Below are 17773 nucleotides of genomic sequence, written 5' to 3' on the forward strand. Positions count from 1 at the left end.
AAAAAATACATGAAAAAATTAATAAAACAAAGGAGAAAAGTAGCAAATCAATTAAAAATCAGAAAGAGTATAGAATATTTGAACTCAATCCATCAATTTAACCTAAAAGACACTTACAGAATGCTACCCAACACAGCAAAACAGATGTTCTTTTCACATACATGCACATGGAACATTCCTTAAGACAGACCATATGGATGGCTCATAAAACAAGTTTCAATAAATTTCAAATGACTAAAGCCATAGAGAATATGTTGTCTGATCAGTGCAATATTAAATTAGAAATTAATCCCAGTAAGATACTTCAAAATTGACAAATCTTTGTAAATTTAACAATACACTTCAAAATAACCCAAAGGTCAAAGAATAAACACAGAAAAATATGAATGTATTTCTAACTGAATGACAATAAAAAGTACAACTTTTCAAAAAATTTTGGAATTCTGTTAGTACAATTCATAGAGAAAAGTTTATAATTTTAAATGAATGCTTATACTAAGGAAGAATTTAGCAGTACAAATTAACTATCCAGTGTTTTAGCCTAAACCAGAAAAAGAAGTACAAACTAAACTCAAGGTTAGTAATAGAAAAGAAATAATAAAAATAAAATCAGGAAATCAGCAAATCAAAAATATTTATAAATTTGATAAACCCCTAGCGATAAGATTAAGAAAAAGTACAGATTACCAATAAAGAGGGGACATTACTACAGTACCATAATAAGGGAAAATTAGGAATAACTTAGTGACAGTAAAATACATTACTGAGGTGCACTTAAAAAAGCATTAAAAATATTCACTGTTCATAATAAAAATTCTCATCAAATCAGAAATGGAAGGAACTTTTTTTCAATCTGATGAAGGGTAATCTACAAAAAACCTAGACTAGTATCATACCTAATGGTACAACACTAAGTGATTTCCCCCCCAAGTTCTGAAACAAAGCAAGGATGTCAGTTCTCACCATTTCAATTAAACATATAATGATGGTCCTAGCCATTGCAAAAGGCATAAACACTATAAAGGAAAAAGTATAGCTGTGTATTGGCAGATGACATGTGTATATAGAAAATCCTAAGGAGATCTACAAAAAAGCCACTAGAACAAATAAATGATTTTAGCTATGTCACAAGATACAAAATTAATATGCAAGAATATTTTTATATATTAGCAACAATTTGAAAACTTATTTTAAATACTACATGCAAACACAACCCAAAACATAAAGACCTAAGTGAAAACTATAAAACATTATAAAGTGAAATTTAGTAAGACTGGAATGAATGAAAAAATATAACATGTTCATGCACTGGAAACCTAAATACTGTTTAATGTCATTACTCTCCAAGCTGATCTATAGATTGAATGCAACCCAGTCAAAAAATCCAAGTAAGCTTTGTGTGTGTATGTGTTGTGTGTGTGGAAATTGGCAATCTGATTCTAAAATCCACCCAGAAATGCCAAAAACCTAAAATAGCCAACACAATCTTAAAAAAAGATAAAGCATGAGGCCTTAGGCGATCTGATTTCAAGACTCAGTATATACCCTAATCAAGACTGTCGTATTGGCCAAAGAAAACCAGACATGTGGGTCAACAGAAAAGAATACAATCCAGAAATATAACTACACATGTATGGTCAAACGATCTGACAAAGATGCCAAAGTAATACAAGATGGGAAAGAAATACCTCTTTAAAAATTGGATATTGGAAAAAATGAACCTCCACCCCTATCTATTACCAACACAAAAATTATTTCAAGAGAGATCACAAACCTGCATGTAAAAAATAAAACTATAATGAATCTACAGAAAATGGGCAAGTATTTTGACTTAAGTAGGCAAAGACTTTTTATGGGAGCCTCAGAAAGCACAAAGCATAAAATTAAAAATAGATATAATAAATTTTATCAAAAAGTTCTCATCAAAATACACTGTTCAGAAAATGAAAAGACTATTCATAGTGTGGAGAAAACTATTCATAATCCTTACATTTGACAAAAGACTTGTATCTATAATATGTAAAGAACTCCTATAATGTAATGACCAAAAAAAAAAAAAATCAATAAAAATATGCAAAGGACAAACACTTTTATAGAAAAATATTTGTATGGTCAATAAGCATATGATAAAGTGTTCAACGCCAGTAGTCATTAGATAAATGCTAATTAAAAGCACAAGATACCACCATACAGCTATCTAACTGGCAAAAATTAAAAACATAACCACCACCGAATTTTGTTAAAGAAGAAGAGCAACCAGAACTTTCACACATTGCTTGGGGGAATAAATTAGTACAACCACTTCAAAAAACAATATGAAAGTTTCTTATAAAATTAAACATGTATCTATCCTGTGACCCAGCAATTCTTCTTCCAGTTATTAAACATGTGCCCAACAGAAAGCCTTGTACAGGAATGTTAATAGAAACTTTATTCATAATAGCCCATTAGCGGAAGCAGTCCAGATATCCATCTACAAGGAGAATGGATAAAGAAACTGTGGCATACTCGTGCAAAAGAATACTACTTAGCAATAAAATAGAGAAAATTACTTATCTATATAACAACATGGATCAATCTTAAAAAATATTACCCTAAATCAATAAAGCTAGGTACAGAAAACTACATACTATGTGATTCCACTTACATAAAAAAATTGTACAGGCAAAACTAATCTGTGGTGAGAGAAATGAGACCGGTGATTGGTTTGGTAAGAGCAGGGGTGGATCATTTAAGGGCACTAAAGGAATTTTGCAGGGAAATGAAAATGATCTATATCTTGATAAAGGTGTAGGTTACTCAGATGTATAGATTCATCAAAATTAATTAAATTGTTCATTTAAGTGCTGTGGGTTTCATATGTAATTTATACTTAAATTTTTTAAATGGCATTTTAAAAAGAAATTAAGTACATTAATTTATAGTCCATAAAGTATCTCATAAATCTAATGCAAAATGTTATAGAGTTTAAAATCAAAATGGAACACTTTTATATTTGATTATTTTATCAAAAAGTGTAATCCTTAATGAAAACAATTACAAAGTGCTAGTCATACAGGCTAACGACTGAGTATAATATTTTCATTATACTTAACCTTGAGCAGTTTTTTTCTAATAGAATTTGGTTGAAGTCAGTTATAAACTATGTCCCAATCTAGAAAGGGTGGACACTTGAAAGACAATTCACAGGTGCTCTTAGAATTTCTAATAAATACATTTAGTATGATGATAGATGACAACTACTAAATATTCAAATATATTTAAACATTTTTTTGTGGCGGTGGTGGTATAGTGGTGAGCATAGCTGCCTTCCAAATATATTTAAACATTTCTTAATTTTATATATTGATTTTAAAGAGAGAAAGGAAAAAAGATATTTGTTGTTCTACTTATTTATACATTCACTGGTTGCTTCTTGTATGTGCCCCAACCTGAGACTGAACCCGCAACCTTGCCAGAGGTGAACGATGCTCTAGCCAACTGAGCTACCCAGCCAGGGCCTATTTAAAAAAATTTTTAATGATTTTAATAAAGTACACAGGTAAGCCTTACCCACAGTCAGACAAATCTGCAACACATGCACTGCTCCTTCTTGTTTCAGAAAGTTCATAAAACGAAATAAGAGGTCTTGCTGCTCTCTGATTTGCTTCAATTCTAACTTCAGCACCTAAACATAGTATGGAGGAAGTCTCAGTTAAGGCTATATAAATACATGATAAAATTATTTACCAAAAGTAATATAAGCTATTTTGAAAATACTTACAGATGGCTTTTTATTTCTAGGTTCTGCAAATTTTTGCAAGAATGGAACCAAAGGAGAAGGTGGTTCAGTTGCTTTTTCAGGCTTTAAAGAAAGAGAATTAATTCATTCATTAAAATTGTCATTGATTTGACAGATATGCATCAAAGTTCAATGACATGTGAAGTGTTTTCTAATATGTTAAATACTCACTGGACTGTCGACTATGAAGATGATAATCAAATGATTCACAGTATCCTAATAAAAAATCATAAACATAGGTCAGAATAATTCCATTATTATATTTTGTCCAGATTTTCCATGGCTTTTATCATATTATGAAAGTTTCTAAGAAATTAAGAAAGAAACAGAGCAGTGGCAAGTATGCACACTTATGTAATACAGAGGGACTTTTTAAAAATCTACAATGCATAATTCCACCTTTTATGAAAATGGACAAAGAAAGTTAATCTAATTTTGGTATTTAAAATGTTTATAAAAAATTCCTGTTTCTTCAAATTCTTACTGGATCAAAAGCAAAAGCAACTCAAGTGTCTAACAAGAAATGGGTGAGTAAGTAAATGTTTTATATATTTACAATAAAATATTACTCAGCCTTGAAAAGGAAATTTTGATACATGCCTCAGCATGGATGAACTTCAAGGACATTATGCTAAGGAAAATAAGCCAATCACAGAAAAGATGTATGGAGCAGTCAAATTCATAGAGACAGGAAGTAACAAGGGGGTTGCCAGGGGCTGGGGGAAGGGAGGAATGAAAAATTACTGTTTAATGGATATAGAGTTTCAGTTTTGTAAGATGAAAAGAGTTGTGGGGATGAACAGTAGTGATGGCTGCTCAACTTTATAAATTACTTAATACTACTACTGTATATATGAAAACATTTAAGATGATAAATATTAACCACAGTTAAAGAAAAAAAAATTAAGTCTTACTGGATCAGCTAGAAAATCCAAAGAAGGAAGGAACACGGAACCAGAGAGGATCTCTCGTAAAAGTAAGGTCAGGGATCTGAAAAAAGAAACAATGGCATATGTATTTATTGATTTACATCAGTTTTTACCTGGGAATCTAGTTAAAATGCAAATTATGACACAGCAGGTCTCAGATATGTCCCAAGACTCCGCATTTCTTACAGGCTCCCAAGTAACACTCACGCTACTGGTTCACAGACTACACTTGGAGTCCTTAATTGGCTAAAAGAGAATACTACTTCAGAGAAAAAAAGGCATTTCCTTAGCAGGAAGAACTTAGGTGAGCATTAAAAAACACTTACCACCTTGGAATAGTTAACATTTTAACATATTTTTAAAGTAATGTTTAAAACTAATATGTTTAATAATATAAACTTTTTGTAATAGTTAGATTAATATTATAAACTACTTTGTTTAAAATAAAAACATTTGATTAAAGTATTGGAATAAAATTTTTTAATTTTTTTAAATAAAAAAGTTAAAATAAAATAATGTAATATTTATAGTGCATCAGAAAAAATAAGTCATGGTTTCTCCTTCCAGGATTATTAGGGTAAGAGCAATGAGGTAAGTTTATGGAATAATCTAAACATGCTCCTGTCAAAACAAGGGAGAAAGGACCAAATGACAGCTAACTATTCTCCCCAGGTGAATAACTTAAACCCCAAATTTGTCTGTATCATTTGTTCAAATTGTTTCTGTCATAATGTACATAACTTTAAAAAGGAACGCCAATCTCAGACATTTCTCATAACAATATTTTTTCTGATATATTGCCTCAGGCAAGGGAAATAAAACAAAAAATAAATAAATGGGACTATATCTACTAAAAAGTTTTTGTATAGCAAAGGAAATCAACAACATGAAAAATAACCTACTGAATGTGAGAACATATTTGCCAATACATCTGATAAGGAATTAATATCTAAAATTAATAAAGAACTTGTAAAACTCAACACCAAAAACAAAAAAACACTCCAACTGGAAAATGGGCAAAGGACCTAAATAAAAACTTCTCCAAAGAGGACATATAAAAAGATGCTCAATGGCACTAATTATCAGGGAAATGCAAATTAAAAACACAATGAGATATCACCTCACACCTGTCAGAATGGCTATCATCAATAAATCAACAAGTAAGTGTTGGCAAGGATGTGGAGAGAAGAGAACCCTTATGCACTACTGGTGGGAATGCAGACTGGTACAGCCACTGTGGAAAACAGTGTATAGTTACCTCAAAAAATTAAAATTGAAACTGCCTTATAACCCAGTAATTCTACTTCTGGGAATATATCCAAAGAAACCCAAAACACTAATTCAAAAGAATATATGCAGACTCATGTTCATTGCAGCATTATTTACAATAGCCAAGATCTGGACGCAGCCCAGGTACCCATCAGTAGATGAGTGGATAAAAAAGCAGTGTTACATTTACACAATGGAATACTACTTAGCTATAAAAAGGAAGGAAGTCTTACAACAGCACAAATAGATCTGGAGAGCATTATGCTAAGTGAAATAAACCAGTCAGAGAAAGACAAGTATCATATGATTTCATGCATATGTGGAATCTAATGAAGAAAATAAACTAACAAAATAGAAACAGATTCAGAGAGAACATGCTGACAGCTATCAGAAGGGAGGGGATTGGGGCTGGATGAAATAGGTGAAGGTATTAAGCAAAAAATATATAAATAAAAAAGATAAAGAAAGAACTCATAGATACAGACAATGTGATTACCAGAGGGAAAGTGGAGTAGGGGGAGGTAGAAGAGGGTACAGGGGGAATAAATGGTGATGGAAGGAGACTTAACCTGGGGTGGGGTGGGAACACACATATACAGATGATATATTAAAGAACTGTATACCTAAAACCTACATAATTTTATTAATCAATGTCATCTCAATAAATTCAATAAAAAGAAAATAAATAAATAAAAATTTAAAAATATTCTGCATCTCTCTGATGGCTAGTAATGCTGAGCATCCTTTCATATGTCTCTGGGCCCTCTGTATGTCCTCCCTAGAGAAGTGTCAGTTCAGGTCCTTTGCCCAAAGCCAAAGGGGGTAAGATTGAGGTTGGGAGGCAGGGAGGGATGGGGCAGGGGGACGTGGTAAGGGGAAAATGGAGACAACTATACTTGAACAATAAAAAAATAAATAATAAAAAAACAAATAAAATAAAATAAACAGAACAGAATGAAATGAAATGAAATGAAATGGAACACCAAGAAAGTAACAAAGTATAATGATCTCAAATAAGAAAAGTAATTTTAACCCTAGCCAGGTAGTTCAGTTGGTTATAGCATCATTCCCATATGCCAAGGTTGCTGGTTGGATCCCCAGTCAGGACACATACAAGGATCAATAAATGAATGCATAAGTAGGTGGAGCAACAAATTCATGTGTCTTTCTTTCTCTTTCTTTTTATTTATTTGTTTGTTTGTTTTTTATTAATTTTTAGAGAGAGGGGAGGGAGAAAGAGAGGGAAAGAAAGAAACATCACTGTGTGGTTGCCTCTTGCACACCCCTACTGGGGACCTGGCCCACAACCCAGGCATGCATCCTGACTGTGAACTGAACCAGTGACCTTTAGTTTGCAGGCCAGCACTCAATCCACTGAGCCATACCAGCCAGGGCCTTTCTTTCTCTTTCTCTCTCTCTCTCCCAACCTTCTTCTTTCTCTAAAATCAATAAATAAATTTTTAAAATTTTTTTTAAGATTTTATTTATTTATTTTTAGAGAGGGAAGGGAGGGAGAAAGAGAGAGAGAAACATCAATGCGCAGTTGCTGGGGGCCGTGGCCTGCAACCCAGGCATGTGCCCTGACTGGGAATCGAACCTGAGATGCTTTGGTTCACAGCCTGCGCTCAATCCACTGAGCTACACCAGCCAGGGCAATTTAAAATTTTTTTTAAGAAAATTAATTTTATTTCCTATTTATCTGATTCCCCTGGATCAATTTCAAAAAAATTCTAAGCAATACAACACATCATGAATATTCAGCACCTAAATAGCATTTAGAAACCTCAAGTTTTAGTGTTATCCTACTATGATCAAGAATAGCAATATTCATATGGCATGGTATGCAAACACTGCTCTGACATTTTCCGGTGTATTTATACCTGCAGTCTGTTGCTTTAGGAGGCAAAACATAAGGAAAAAGTAGTTCAGTAAGTTTCCTTAAATAGTGTAATTCATCTCTTCGACTCCTCAAGGCCACATGAAGCTCTGGACCATATTCTTCTAAAGCAGCTTGCTGTAAAAACTCTGTATTTTCCACTATAAATACAAATAAAAATAAATATTGAAAAAAATTTAAACAACATTAAACAACTTGGCCATTTCCACTAACAAACATTTTAGTCATTCTTTTCCTAACCCTCCTTTCTTTTCATTATGTATTTTACTGGGAAACTTTTCACAAACAGAATATAAAAAAGTAATTTTTCCTCTTGTCTAGAAGTTTTAAAATTTTATAATAAAACACCTTTTCCCCCTTGGCAAACAAGAATTTGAACTGATGTCACTACTTTACAAATTAGAGTAAACAAAAGCAAGTATTTTTTTAAAGTAGAAAAAACTACAGAAAACATCTTCTAGCATACACAAAGCTTTTGTTATGAAATGTATATCCTCTGCAAATACAAAAAAAAAAAAAAAAACGCCTTCTTTTTGTCTGTTTGTTCATTTGTTTTTTTATTCATGTTTTTATTGTTGTTCCAGTACGGTTGACTCCAATTTCCTCCCACCAATCCCCTCCACCCCAGCCAGCCCCACTTTCCACCCTTGATCCTGCCCCTCTTTGGTTTTGTCCATGTGTCCTTCATACATGGACAAAACCCCTCTTCAAATTCTTGTCTCTATTTTCACACCAAAATCATTTGGGTAACTCTTTTAAGCAACTACAATAAAAAAGAAAATGGCTTCCCTGGTTGAATATGCCCAGAATATAAGGACAAAAGAGGTACAGAGGAACTGTATATGGTAGAACTCCACAAAGATAGATTACTTAATAAATGTTGATATTGACTTATGATAAAAGTTATATTAACAAAGTTTTCTTAAAAGCACTAAACTAGTATTTTAAAACTTAAAAGTAATAGTATTGCTCCTCCTTTTTACAGCCCTCAAAAGCCTAAGAGAAAAACAAGTCATGCTTTCCCCTATCTGCAGGTCGTGCCAAGTTTTAAAATCATGGAGTCTTGAAGAAAATCTTAACCCTAATTCAAAAGCATTTATTTTTTACTATTTACTCCTATTTTTTAATGAAAGAGAATGCAAGCACATTTACTTAAAAAGCCAACATATACATAATAATGTAAGTAATAAGTAGACAGAGGAAGGTTAGCTATACCAGAGTTACAAAAGCAGGAGTGGCAAAGAAGGACAGTTTTTACAAGACATGCATTTTATTTTATAATTATGCAAATATGTGCAAGCATTTTCCAAGAATTTGGGGTGCTGGTCTTTTCAAAATTTATGTTATTAGCAGGGATTTAAAATAAGAAAACTAAGCTATGCTTTAGAAACACGGAACAGACTAACAGCTGTATGAGGGGAGAGGGAAGGTTGAAAGAAAGTGAAGGGAATAGTCAAAGAACATATGCAAGTCCCCTGATCACAGACAATGAATGGTGAGGGGGTTGACTGTGAGAATGAGGGACAGGAGGGGTGCAGAGAGGCAAAAGAGAAAAATTGGTATAACTGTAATACCAATAAAATATTGGTATTGAACAATAAAATATTTAAAAGGGAAAAATAATCTAAAAATAAAATAAGAAGCCTAAGTTATGCGAAACCTAAGCTCAACTTCTTTACTGATATGATCTTGAACAAATGATATATAATCCCTTGAGCCTCAGTTTCCACATCAATAGTTATTGAATACTTATGAATGCTGAAAAGATGTCATTGAAAAGTGTGTAAGTAATTATAATATCTGATGTGATTAAGCATTCATATATAATAAACAAATCACTAGATTGGAATTTATTCAATATCTGTCATACATGAGAGATTTTTACAGTTCAAGGTAATGAAAACATAAAGGAATCAGGCAAAAGATTAAAAGAATATACAGGGGGAAAGAAACTTTAACTGAGAGTATAAGCAAAATATAGATGCTGGAAAACTGAGCATGTATTTATCCCCACTATTCACCAGTATATCTACTGCCTAACCAGTCAGCAATTTTTTTTTTTAAAGATTTTATTTATTTATTTTTAGAGAGGGAAGGGAGGGGGGAGAGAGAGAAAGAGAGAGAGAGAGAGAAATATCAATGTGTGATTGCTGGGGGTTCTGGCCTGCAACCCAGGAATGTACCCTGGCTGGGAATTGAACCTGGGACACGTTGGTTCCCAGCCCGCGCTCAATCCACTGAGCTATGCCAGCCAGGTCAGTCAGCAATTTTTACATCACAAAAGGAAACACCCTTAGAATCTATGACAAAGAGACACCTTCAGGATGAAAGACTGAATCTTTCTGCATAATTATTTATTGAATTTAAATTAAATCAATGCTAAATATATACACACATACACACATATATTCATTATTTCTTTTTTTTAAAGATGTTATTTACTTATTTATTTTTAGAGAGAGGGGAAGGGAAGGAGAAAGAGGGGGAGAGAAGCATCAATGTGTGGTTGCCTCTCATGTGCCCCCCAACTGGGGACCCAGCCCACAACCCAGGCATGTGCCCTGACTGGGAATTGAACTGGTGACCCCTTGGTTCACAGGCCAGCACTCCATCCACATCAACCAGGGCTATTCATTATTTCTAAGGGCCATGGAAGTACATACATAAATAGAAAACATCAATATAGGGTGGGGCAGAGTAGGTTTACAGTTGTGAGTATGCAAAACACAGTGTTTAGTTTTGTATTATTATTTACTATTGTATTATGTGCCATAAGAACAACTGTAAACCTATTGGATTGGCCCAAAAGTCCATTACATGTTTTCCATACTATGGCTCTAGTAGCACTTAGTTGTCTTTAACTTTATTCTAAACAATTTTGTTAGACTGTATTGGGACAGCTGTCATATCAGCATGCATTTAAAAAAAAACTTAACAAAACTAGTGAAGTTTTATGTAGCCATTTTAATATTAGAGATGGAGGAAAACACAACATTTTAGGTGTATTATGCTTTATTATTTCAAGAAAGGTAAAAATGCAATTGAAATACAAAAAAAGATTTGTGCAGTGTATGGAGAAAGTGCTGTGACTGATCACATGTATCAAAGGTGGTTTGTGAAGCTTCTTGGTCCTATTGACATTTTGGCCAAATAATTCTTTGCTGCGGGGTTGTCTTATGCATTAGAAAATGTTTAGCAGTACCCCTGGCCTCTACACACTAGAAACTAATAGCAGGAGATAGCCAATATACTCAAAATAATCCAAATCCATTAAAGTTATTGGTGAAAATGAAAAACGTGTCTTTTGTTTTAAGGAAAAAACGTATCAGATTTTTTGGCCAACCCAATACTTCCATCCCACCCTGTGTAATCCCTATTCTCAAGAAGCAGATTAAGGAGAGAACACCAAGAGAGGATGAATATGAATGAAGAGATGAACCCTAAATTATATCCTGAGTTATAGACAACTGTGGGGCCAACGAATTTAGAGAACTAATTTATGCACTAAAGAAATGAAAAATCAAAAATCTGAAAACCATTTTTGCAATTTTATCTAATTTACTGTCATATTTGAACACCAGGACCTTTAAATAAAATAACAGTCCTTAAGAATTTCAGTAATTAGAATGTTATTAATGAATCCAATCTAGATTTAATGGTGATTTTTTAAAATTGAGGACCATTTTTTACATGAATAGCAGCATACTAGCAACACCTACCTTGCAAAGACTCAACAATAAATCTCAAACTGGTCTATCTATAAATAGGAAACATCACTCCCATAGAGACAATATAATTTGGGGATTTTATTAAACTTACCAATTCAGCTAAAAATAAAAAGATGACTCCATTTACTCATAGTCTAAGTTCAAAGTGTCTGTCTTTAGAACAAAATAAAAAATATATTCAAAAAACTTCTCCTATACAAAAACCTACACACAAATGTTTATGTCTTTATTCATAATTGCCAAAATTTGGAAGCAACCAAGATGTACTTCAATAGTTGAGTAAATGAATAAAATGTCTATACAATAGAATATGACCAATAAAGAGAAATGAGCTATTAGGCCATGGAAATACATGGAACCTTAAATGCATATTTCTAAATGAAAGAAGCAAGTCCAAAAAGACTATCATATGATTCCAACTATATGACATTCTGGAAAAGGCAAAACTGTAGAGACAGTAAAAAAGATCAATGGTTGCTGGGGGTTCATGAAGAAAGGGGAGGAGGGATGAGTAGGGGAAACACAAGGAATTTTTAGGACAGTAAAACTATTCAGTATGATATTGTAATGGTGGATAGATGGCATTATGCATATGTTAAAACCCATAGAATACACCACAAAAAGAGCAAACCCTAATGAAAACTATAGACTTCAGTTAATAATGATGTATCATTAGTACATCAACTGTAATAAATGTAGCAACTAACACAAGATATTAATAATAGGTTGATGGAGGAAATACATGGGAACTCTATACTTTATGCTCAATTTTGCTGTAAACTTAAAACTTCTCTAGTCCTGGCTGGGTGGTTCAGTTGGTTGGAGCCATTGTCCCATACACCAAAAAGTTGCAAGCTTGATTCCCAGTTGGGCACATAACTAGGATGTGGGTTCGTTCCCCAGACAGGATACAAATGGGAGGCAACCAACTGATGTTTCTCCCTCACATCGATGTTTCCCTCTCTCTCTCTGTCTCTCTCTCTCTCTCTCTCTCTCACTCTCTCTCTTTCTCTCTCTCTCTCTCTCTGTCTCTCTCTCTCTCTTTCTCTCTCTCATCAATAAACATATCTTCAGGTGAGGATTTAAAAAAACCTCTCTAAAGAATAATATTAACTAATAAAAAAACCACTTTTCCTATTTCTTTAACAGTAAAGTAACTTTAACAGAATGGCTACAACAAAGTTACTATCTTCTTCTAATGTGTTTTTACCAGTAACAACAATAATTTTAAATGTTCATTTTTTAAACTTAACAATTACATATTCACACTATTCCACTTTTTAATTATGTTGATGTAAAACTATGTTTACTTGTTATAACATTGTAAGGTGAACACAGAAAATATGTTTAAATATATAATTAGAAGCCCTGGCTGGCATAGCTCAGTGAATTGAGCGCAGGCTGGGAACTAAAGTGTCCCAGGTTCGATTCCCAGCCAGGGTACATTCCTGGGTTGCAGGCCATAACCCTCAGCAACCACACATTGATGCCTGTCTCTCTCTCCCTCCCTCCCTCCCTCCCTCTCTCTCTCTCTCTCTCTCTCTCTCTCCCCCTTCCCTCTCTAAAAATAAATAAATAAATAAATAAAATCTTTAAAAAAAAAGAAAGAAATATATAATTAGAAATGTTTCTCACACTTGAGGAATGATTCATACCAAAGAATAAACTAATAATTTAATTTCAACTCTGCCTTGTACATAATTTTCCCAAAGGTATTCTGATTATATTCATTGATATTATGAAGGAGGATAAATTGGTTTCATGCTCAAATAACTTTGGGATGTGCTGAATTAAAGTTAAAGCTATTTCTTTGCTGCAGGACTACTCAGAGAGTTTGGTATGCTAGTACTTACTGGGAATTTCCAGAAGGGGAATATAATATGTAGTAATTTATAGAAAATATGACCATGAAACCTCTTCTACATGGTCATCTTGCATAGAATAGTATTCTGGCCCTGGCTGATGTGGCTCAGTGGCTCAGTTGACTGAGTGCCAACCTGTGAACCAAATGGTAACTGGTTCGATTCCCAGTCAGGCAGGGCACATGCCTGGGCTGCAGGTGGGGTCCCCAGTTGCGGGTTTGCAAGAGCAACCCATTGATATAGCTCTCACACATCAATGTTTCTCTCCTACTCCTTCTCCCTCTTTTCCCCTACTCTGTAAAAATAAACAAAGTCTTTAAAAAAAATTTTTTTTAAAGAAAAAGAATAGCATTATGCAGAAAACACTGGGAAAACACTGACAAAGAATACCAAATGCAAATACAAAGAAACTCAGTTTGGCAAAGAATTAAGTATATAGCATGAAACTACTTTGTTAAAAAGGAACATTTCAGCTTAATCTGAGAGCAATGAAAGTCCTAAATGAGATTTTACTCATCAGTCAGAAAAAAAAAAATGCCAAACACCTGCGACGTGTAAATCATGACTGTATAAAGGGCAAGACACACATGAGAAACTGCAAATAGGTCATCCTGGCTAAAGCATAATACACAGTGAAACAAGAGTAGATCAAAATATTTGATCAGATAGAAAAGGGTTTAAAAATACAGTTTAGACTCTACAGCAGTCATTCGTTTTTGTTTAGTAGGAAGGTAACATATAAGAATTGTGAAATCAACACAATAGTAATATATAGGATAGGCAATACATGAGATAGCTCAAAACTGTGAAATCATTAAGGAGAAAGGAGAAAGAGATGTGAGATAAACCTCAGAAGAAGTAATGAAGGCAACAGACTATCATTCAAAAAAATACAAGAGTAATCAACAATATATAAAGTAAAGTGTACTTTAATTTTCATAGATTCTTGAATTTTCACAATCACTTATATGGTTAACAAACTATTAAAATATTTCAGGTTAAAAATACTCTCACAGTATTTGTGAATGTATCAATTAATGTACTAGTACTCATACTTAGATATTTAAGGTGAAAGTTGGTGTATAAAAACAAAATCACTCAAACTCTGTAGTAGAAAACTGTATTACCTTTCTGACTGGCTTTAACTATCACCTCTATATGCTTCATTGCTGCTTTTAATAGTTTCTTGGTTATAATAGATGGAATATCCACCTAAAAGAATTCAACATTAAAATAAAACTTTTAAAGTAATTATCACTAGGTTATAATGGCAAGAACAAAATATACATTTAAAATATTGGAACATATGGTCTTAAAAATTAGAGGTATTATTTGAAATCTTTTAAAAACAATTTAAAAAGCACTTTATATTCTTAGATCATACTAACTATAACTTCAGAGATTTTTTCTACCACAGTAATAAAAATACCATAATGTGCATAACTTGTAAACCAAATTTTTCTTACAAAATATCTGTATTCATGACATTTCTTTAATGTGCTTTAAATGTATGCAAAGAAAAATCTCAAGTAACTTATTATCCCTTTGAGGCTATAAACTTGTTTACTAAGGTTACCTGTAAATGAACTTTTTCATTCAGCTGACAAGCTAAATCCTGGTTTTAAGATATATGAAAGCTTTCTATTAACAATAATATTAAGTTTCATCATTCCCCATAGACATTTTTCAATTTAAAGGCTGGAAACTGTAGTGACTATGATAGTTTAGCGAGAAAGTGTTGAGGGCTTATATGAACACACATAAAAGAAACAAAAAAAAGTAACTAAAAAATAAACTGCAAATAAAATAAATCACCAAAAAGCATGTTTACTGGACTTTGACATTTGATAGACTTATCTTCCATTACCAAACTCAACATTACCCCTTTATCAAAAGCATGATGAGAAAATTTCATCACAACAGTATTAAGTTTTGTAAACTTTTCATTATTTTAAAATTATATATTAAAGAGGAAAAAATCACAAGGTGATAAATCTAATAAGCATGATGGATCATAAACTCCCAATTTTTAGGGATTTAATAATAAAATCCAAAGCAGTTTACATATATCTTTTACCTACATAAGATCACTTTCTTTTTTTTTTAGATTTTTTTTTCAATTTATTTTTAGAGAGAGGAGAAGGGAAGGAGAAAAAGAGAGAAACTCTTGATATGCTAGAGATATATAGATCAGTTGCCTCTCACACACCCCCATTTGGGGACCTGGCCTGCAACTCAGGCATGTGCCCTGACTGGGAATCGAACCTATGACCCTTTGGTTCACAGACTGGCACTCAACCCACTGAGCCATACCAGCCAGGGCTATATAAGATCACTTTCAGTAAGAGGGGTCATTTTTGCTAGTAGTATGCCTTGTTGCATAACAACATTACTCTTCATTTTTCTCTGGCCTCTTGGTACTCAATGATTATAAATTATTCTCATATTTATCAGATAAACAACATGTTTTAGCTTTCAAACATTTTATAAAATCTTGTCTTCTAAGGCACATGAAAATTTTCACATGTAAGTTGCATTTTAAAGACTTCAGTTCAAAATCAAAATGGTAAAATAAGGGGTTTGTCATTCAATTTTAATTAAAAACAAACACACAAAAAGTGTTGACCTTAAATAATTCATTGTTTTCATTATCCCCAAACTGCCAATTTATACTATTCAGTCAATGGTATGAGGATAGAACACTGTACTAAGAATATGATGGCTCAGGACTAATCCTTTGTCCATTAACTATCTATGGCACTTGGACAAAGTTACTAACTTTTTATAAAAATGAGTATGATAATGACCCATTTATTTCCCAGGATAGTGATACAGACAAAATAAAAGAAAGAATACACAGCATAACAACTCAAACAATATTTGCAGCCCTGGCTGGTATGGCTCAGTAGATTGAGTGCTGGCCTGTGAACCAAAGGGTCGCCAATTCAATTCCCAGTCAGGGCACATGCCTGGGTTGCAAGCCAGGTCCCAGTGCATGCAAGAGGCAACCACACATTGATGTTTTTCTCCCTCTCTTTCTCCTTCCCTTCCCCTCTCTCTAAAAATAAATAAAATCTTTAAAAATATATTTGCAAATTATACACCTGATAAATTAATATATAATGAACACTTACAACTCAATAATAAAAAGACAAAAAACTCAGTTAAAATGGGCAAAGCATTTGAATAGACATTTGTAAAAAAAACTGATACACAAATGGCTAATAAGTAAATGAAGAGTTGTTCAACATCATTAGCAGGGAAATGCAAATTAAAACTGCAATGAGAGACTGCTTTACAACCCACTACTACGGTTAGAACCAAAAAGTGAGATAACAACTAGTTCTGGCAAGAATGTGGAGAAATCAGAACCCTAAAACACTGCTAGTGGGATTGTAAAACGATACAGTCACTTTGGAAAGCAGTCTGGCAGTTTCTCAAAAAGTTAAATAGTTACCATTTGACCCAGCAATTAAAATCGTAAGTATGTAGATAAAACAAATAAAAACATGTATCTCCCCCCACCCTACCCAAGAAAAACTTGTATAGAAATGCTATGGCACCATTATTCATAACAGCGAAAAAGTGAAAACAATCTACAGGTCCATCAACTGATGGATGAATAAACAAAATGTGACATATTCATACAATGAGATGTTATTCAGACATTAAAAAGAATGAGGTACTGATACATGCTACAATATTAATTAACCTTAAAAACATTATGCTAAGTAAAAGTAACGAGTCATAAAAGGCCACAGATTGTATGTGGTCATTTATATGAAATGTCCAGAATGGACATATCTACATAAAAAGAAAACAGAACGGTGATGGGCTAAGGCTAAAGAGATGAGGGAGAGGGGGCTTATGACTGAAGGGTATGAGGTTTCTTTGGGGGTGATATAAATGTTCTAAAATTGACTGTGGTGATGACTGCATAACTCTGGGAATATTCTAAAAACCATTGAGTTGTACACCTTAAATGAGTGAATCGTAAGGCATATAAAGTGTATCTCAATAAAATTGTTACCAAAAAAAAAATACATACAGCATACTCCAAGTATGAGGTACTATGATTTTAAAAATCACTAAGCTATCTCAAAACCTAATGTAGCAGAGTTCTTCTATTAATACCTATTGGTGATTCACTGTAATGAATCAGCTTTTTGATCAATTCATTTTATTGACTTACTCTAAGTTACAGTTTAACTATTTTATAATCAATCGATATTTCTTACTAAATCTTTTATTCCACTTAAATTGTCTACTATTAAATTATTTACTATTATCTCAGAACCTTTTTAAAA

At 33.0% G+C, this 17773-nt stretch overlaps 1 protein-coding gene across 6 annotated transcripts in view; it reads right to left on the minus strand.

The window, feature by feature from the left end:
• SNX14 (sorting nexin 14) overlaps nucleotides 1–17773 on the minus strand; it is a 93413-nt gene that overhangs the window by 47155 nt on the left and 28485 nt on the right. For all 6 annotated transcript variants that reach the window (XM_028508588.2, XM_028508589.2, XM_028508590.2 and 3 more), the window contains 6 exons: nucleotides 14594–14678; nucleotides 7860–8016; nucleotides 4696–4771; nucleotides 3953–3997; nucleotides 3764–3844; nucleotides 3553–3667 (listed from right to left, as the gene is read on the minus strand). In XM_028508588.2, coding sequence (XP_028364389.1) covers nucleotides 3553–3667; nucleotides 3764–3844; nucleotides 3953–3997; nucleotides 4696–4771; nucleotides 7860–8016; nucleotides 14594–14678 — 559 coding nt within the window. The remainder of the gene's footprint in view (nucleotides 1–3552; nucleotides 3668–3763; nucleotides 3845–3952; nucleotides 3998–4695; nucleotides 4772–7859; nucleotides 8017–14593; nucleotides 14679–17773) is intronic.

Source organism: Phyllostomus discolor, chromosome 4 (assembly GCF_004126475.2).
Source record: "Phyllostomus discolor isolate MPI-MPIP mPhyDis1 chromosome 4, mPhyDis1.pri.v3, whole genome shotgun sequence".
Taxonomy (NCBI): domain Eukaryota; kingdom Metazoa; phylum Chordata; class Mammalia; order Chiroptera; family Phyllostomidae; genus Phyllostomus; species Phyllostomus discolor.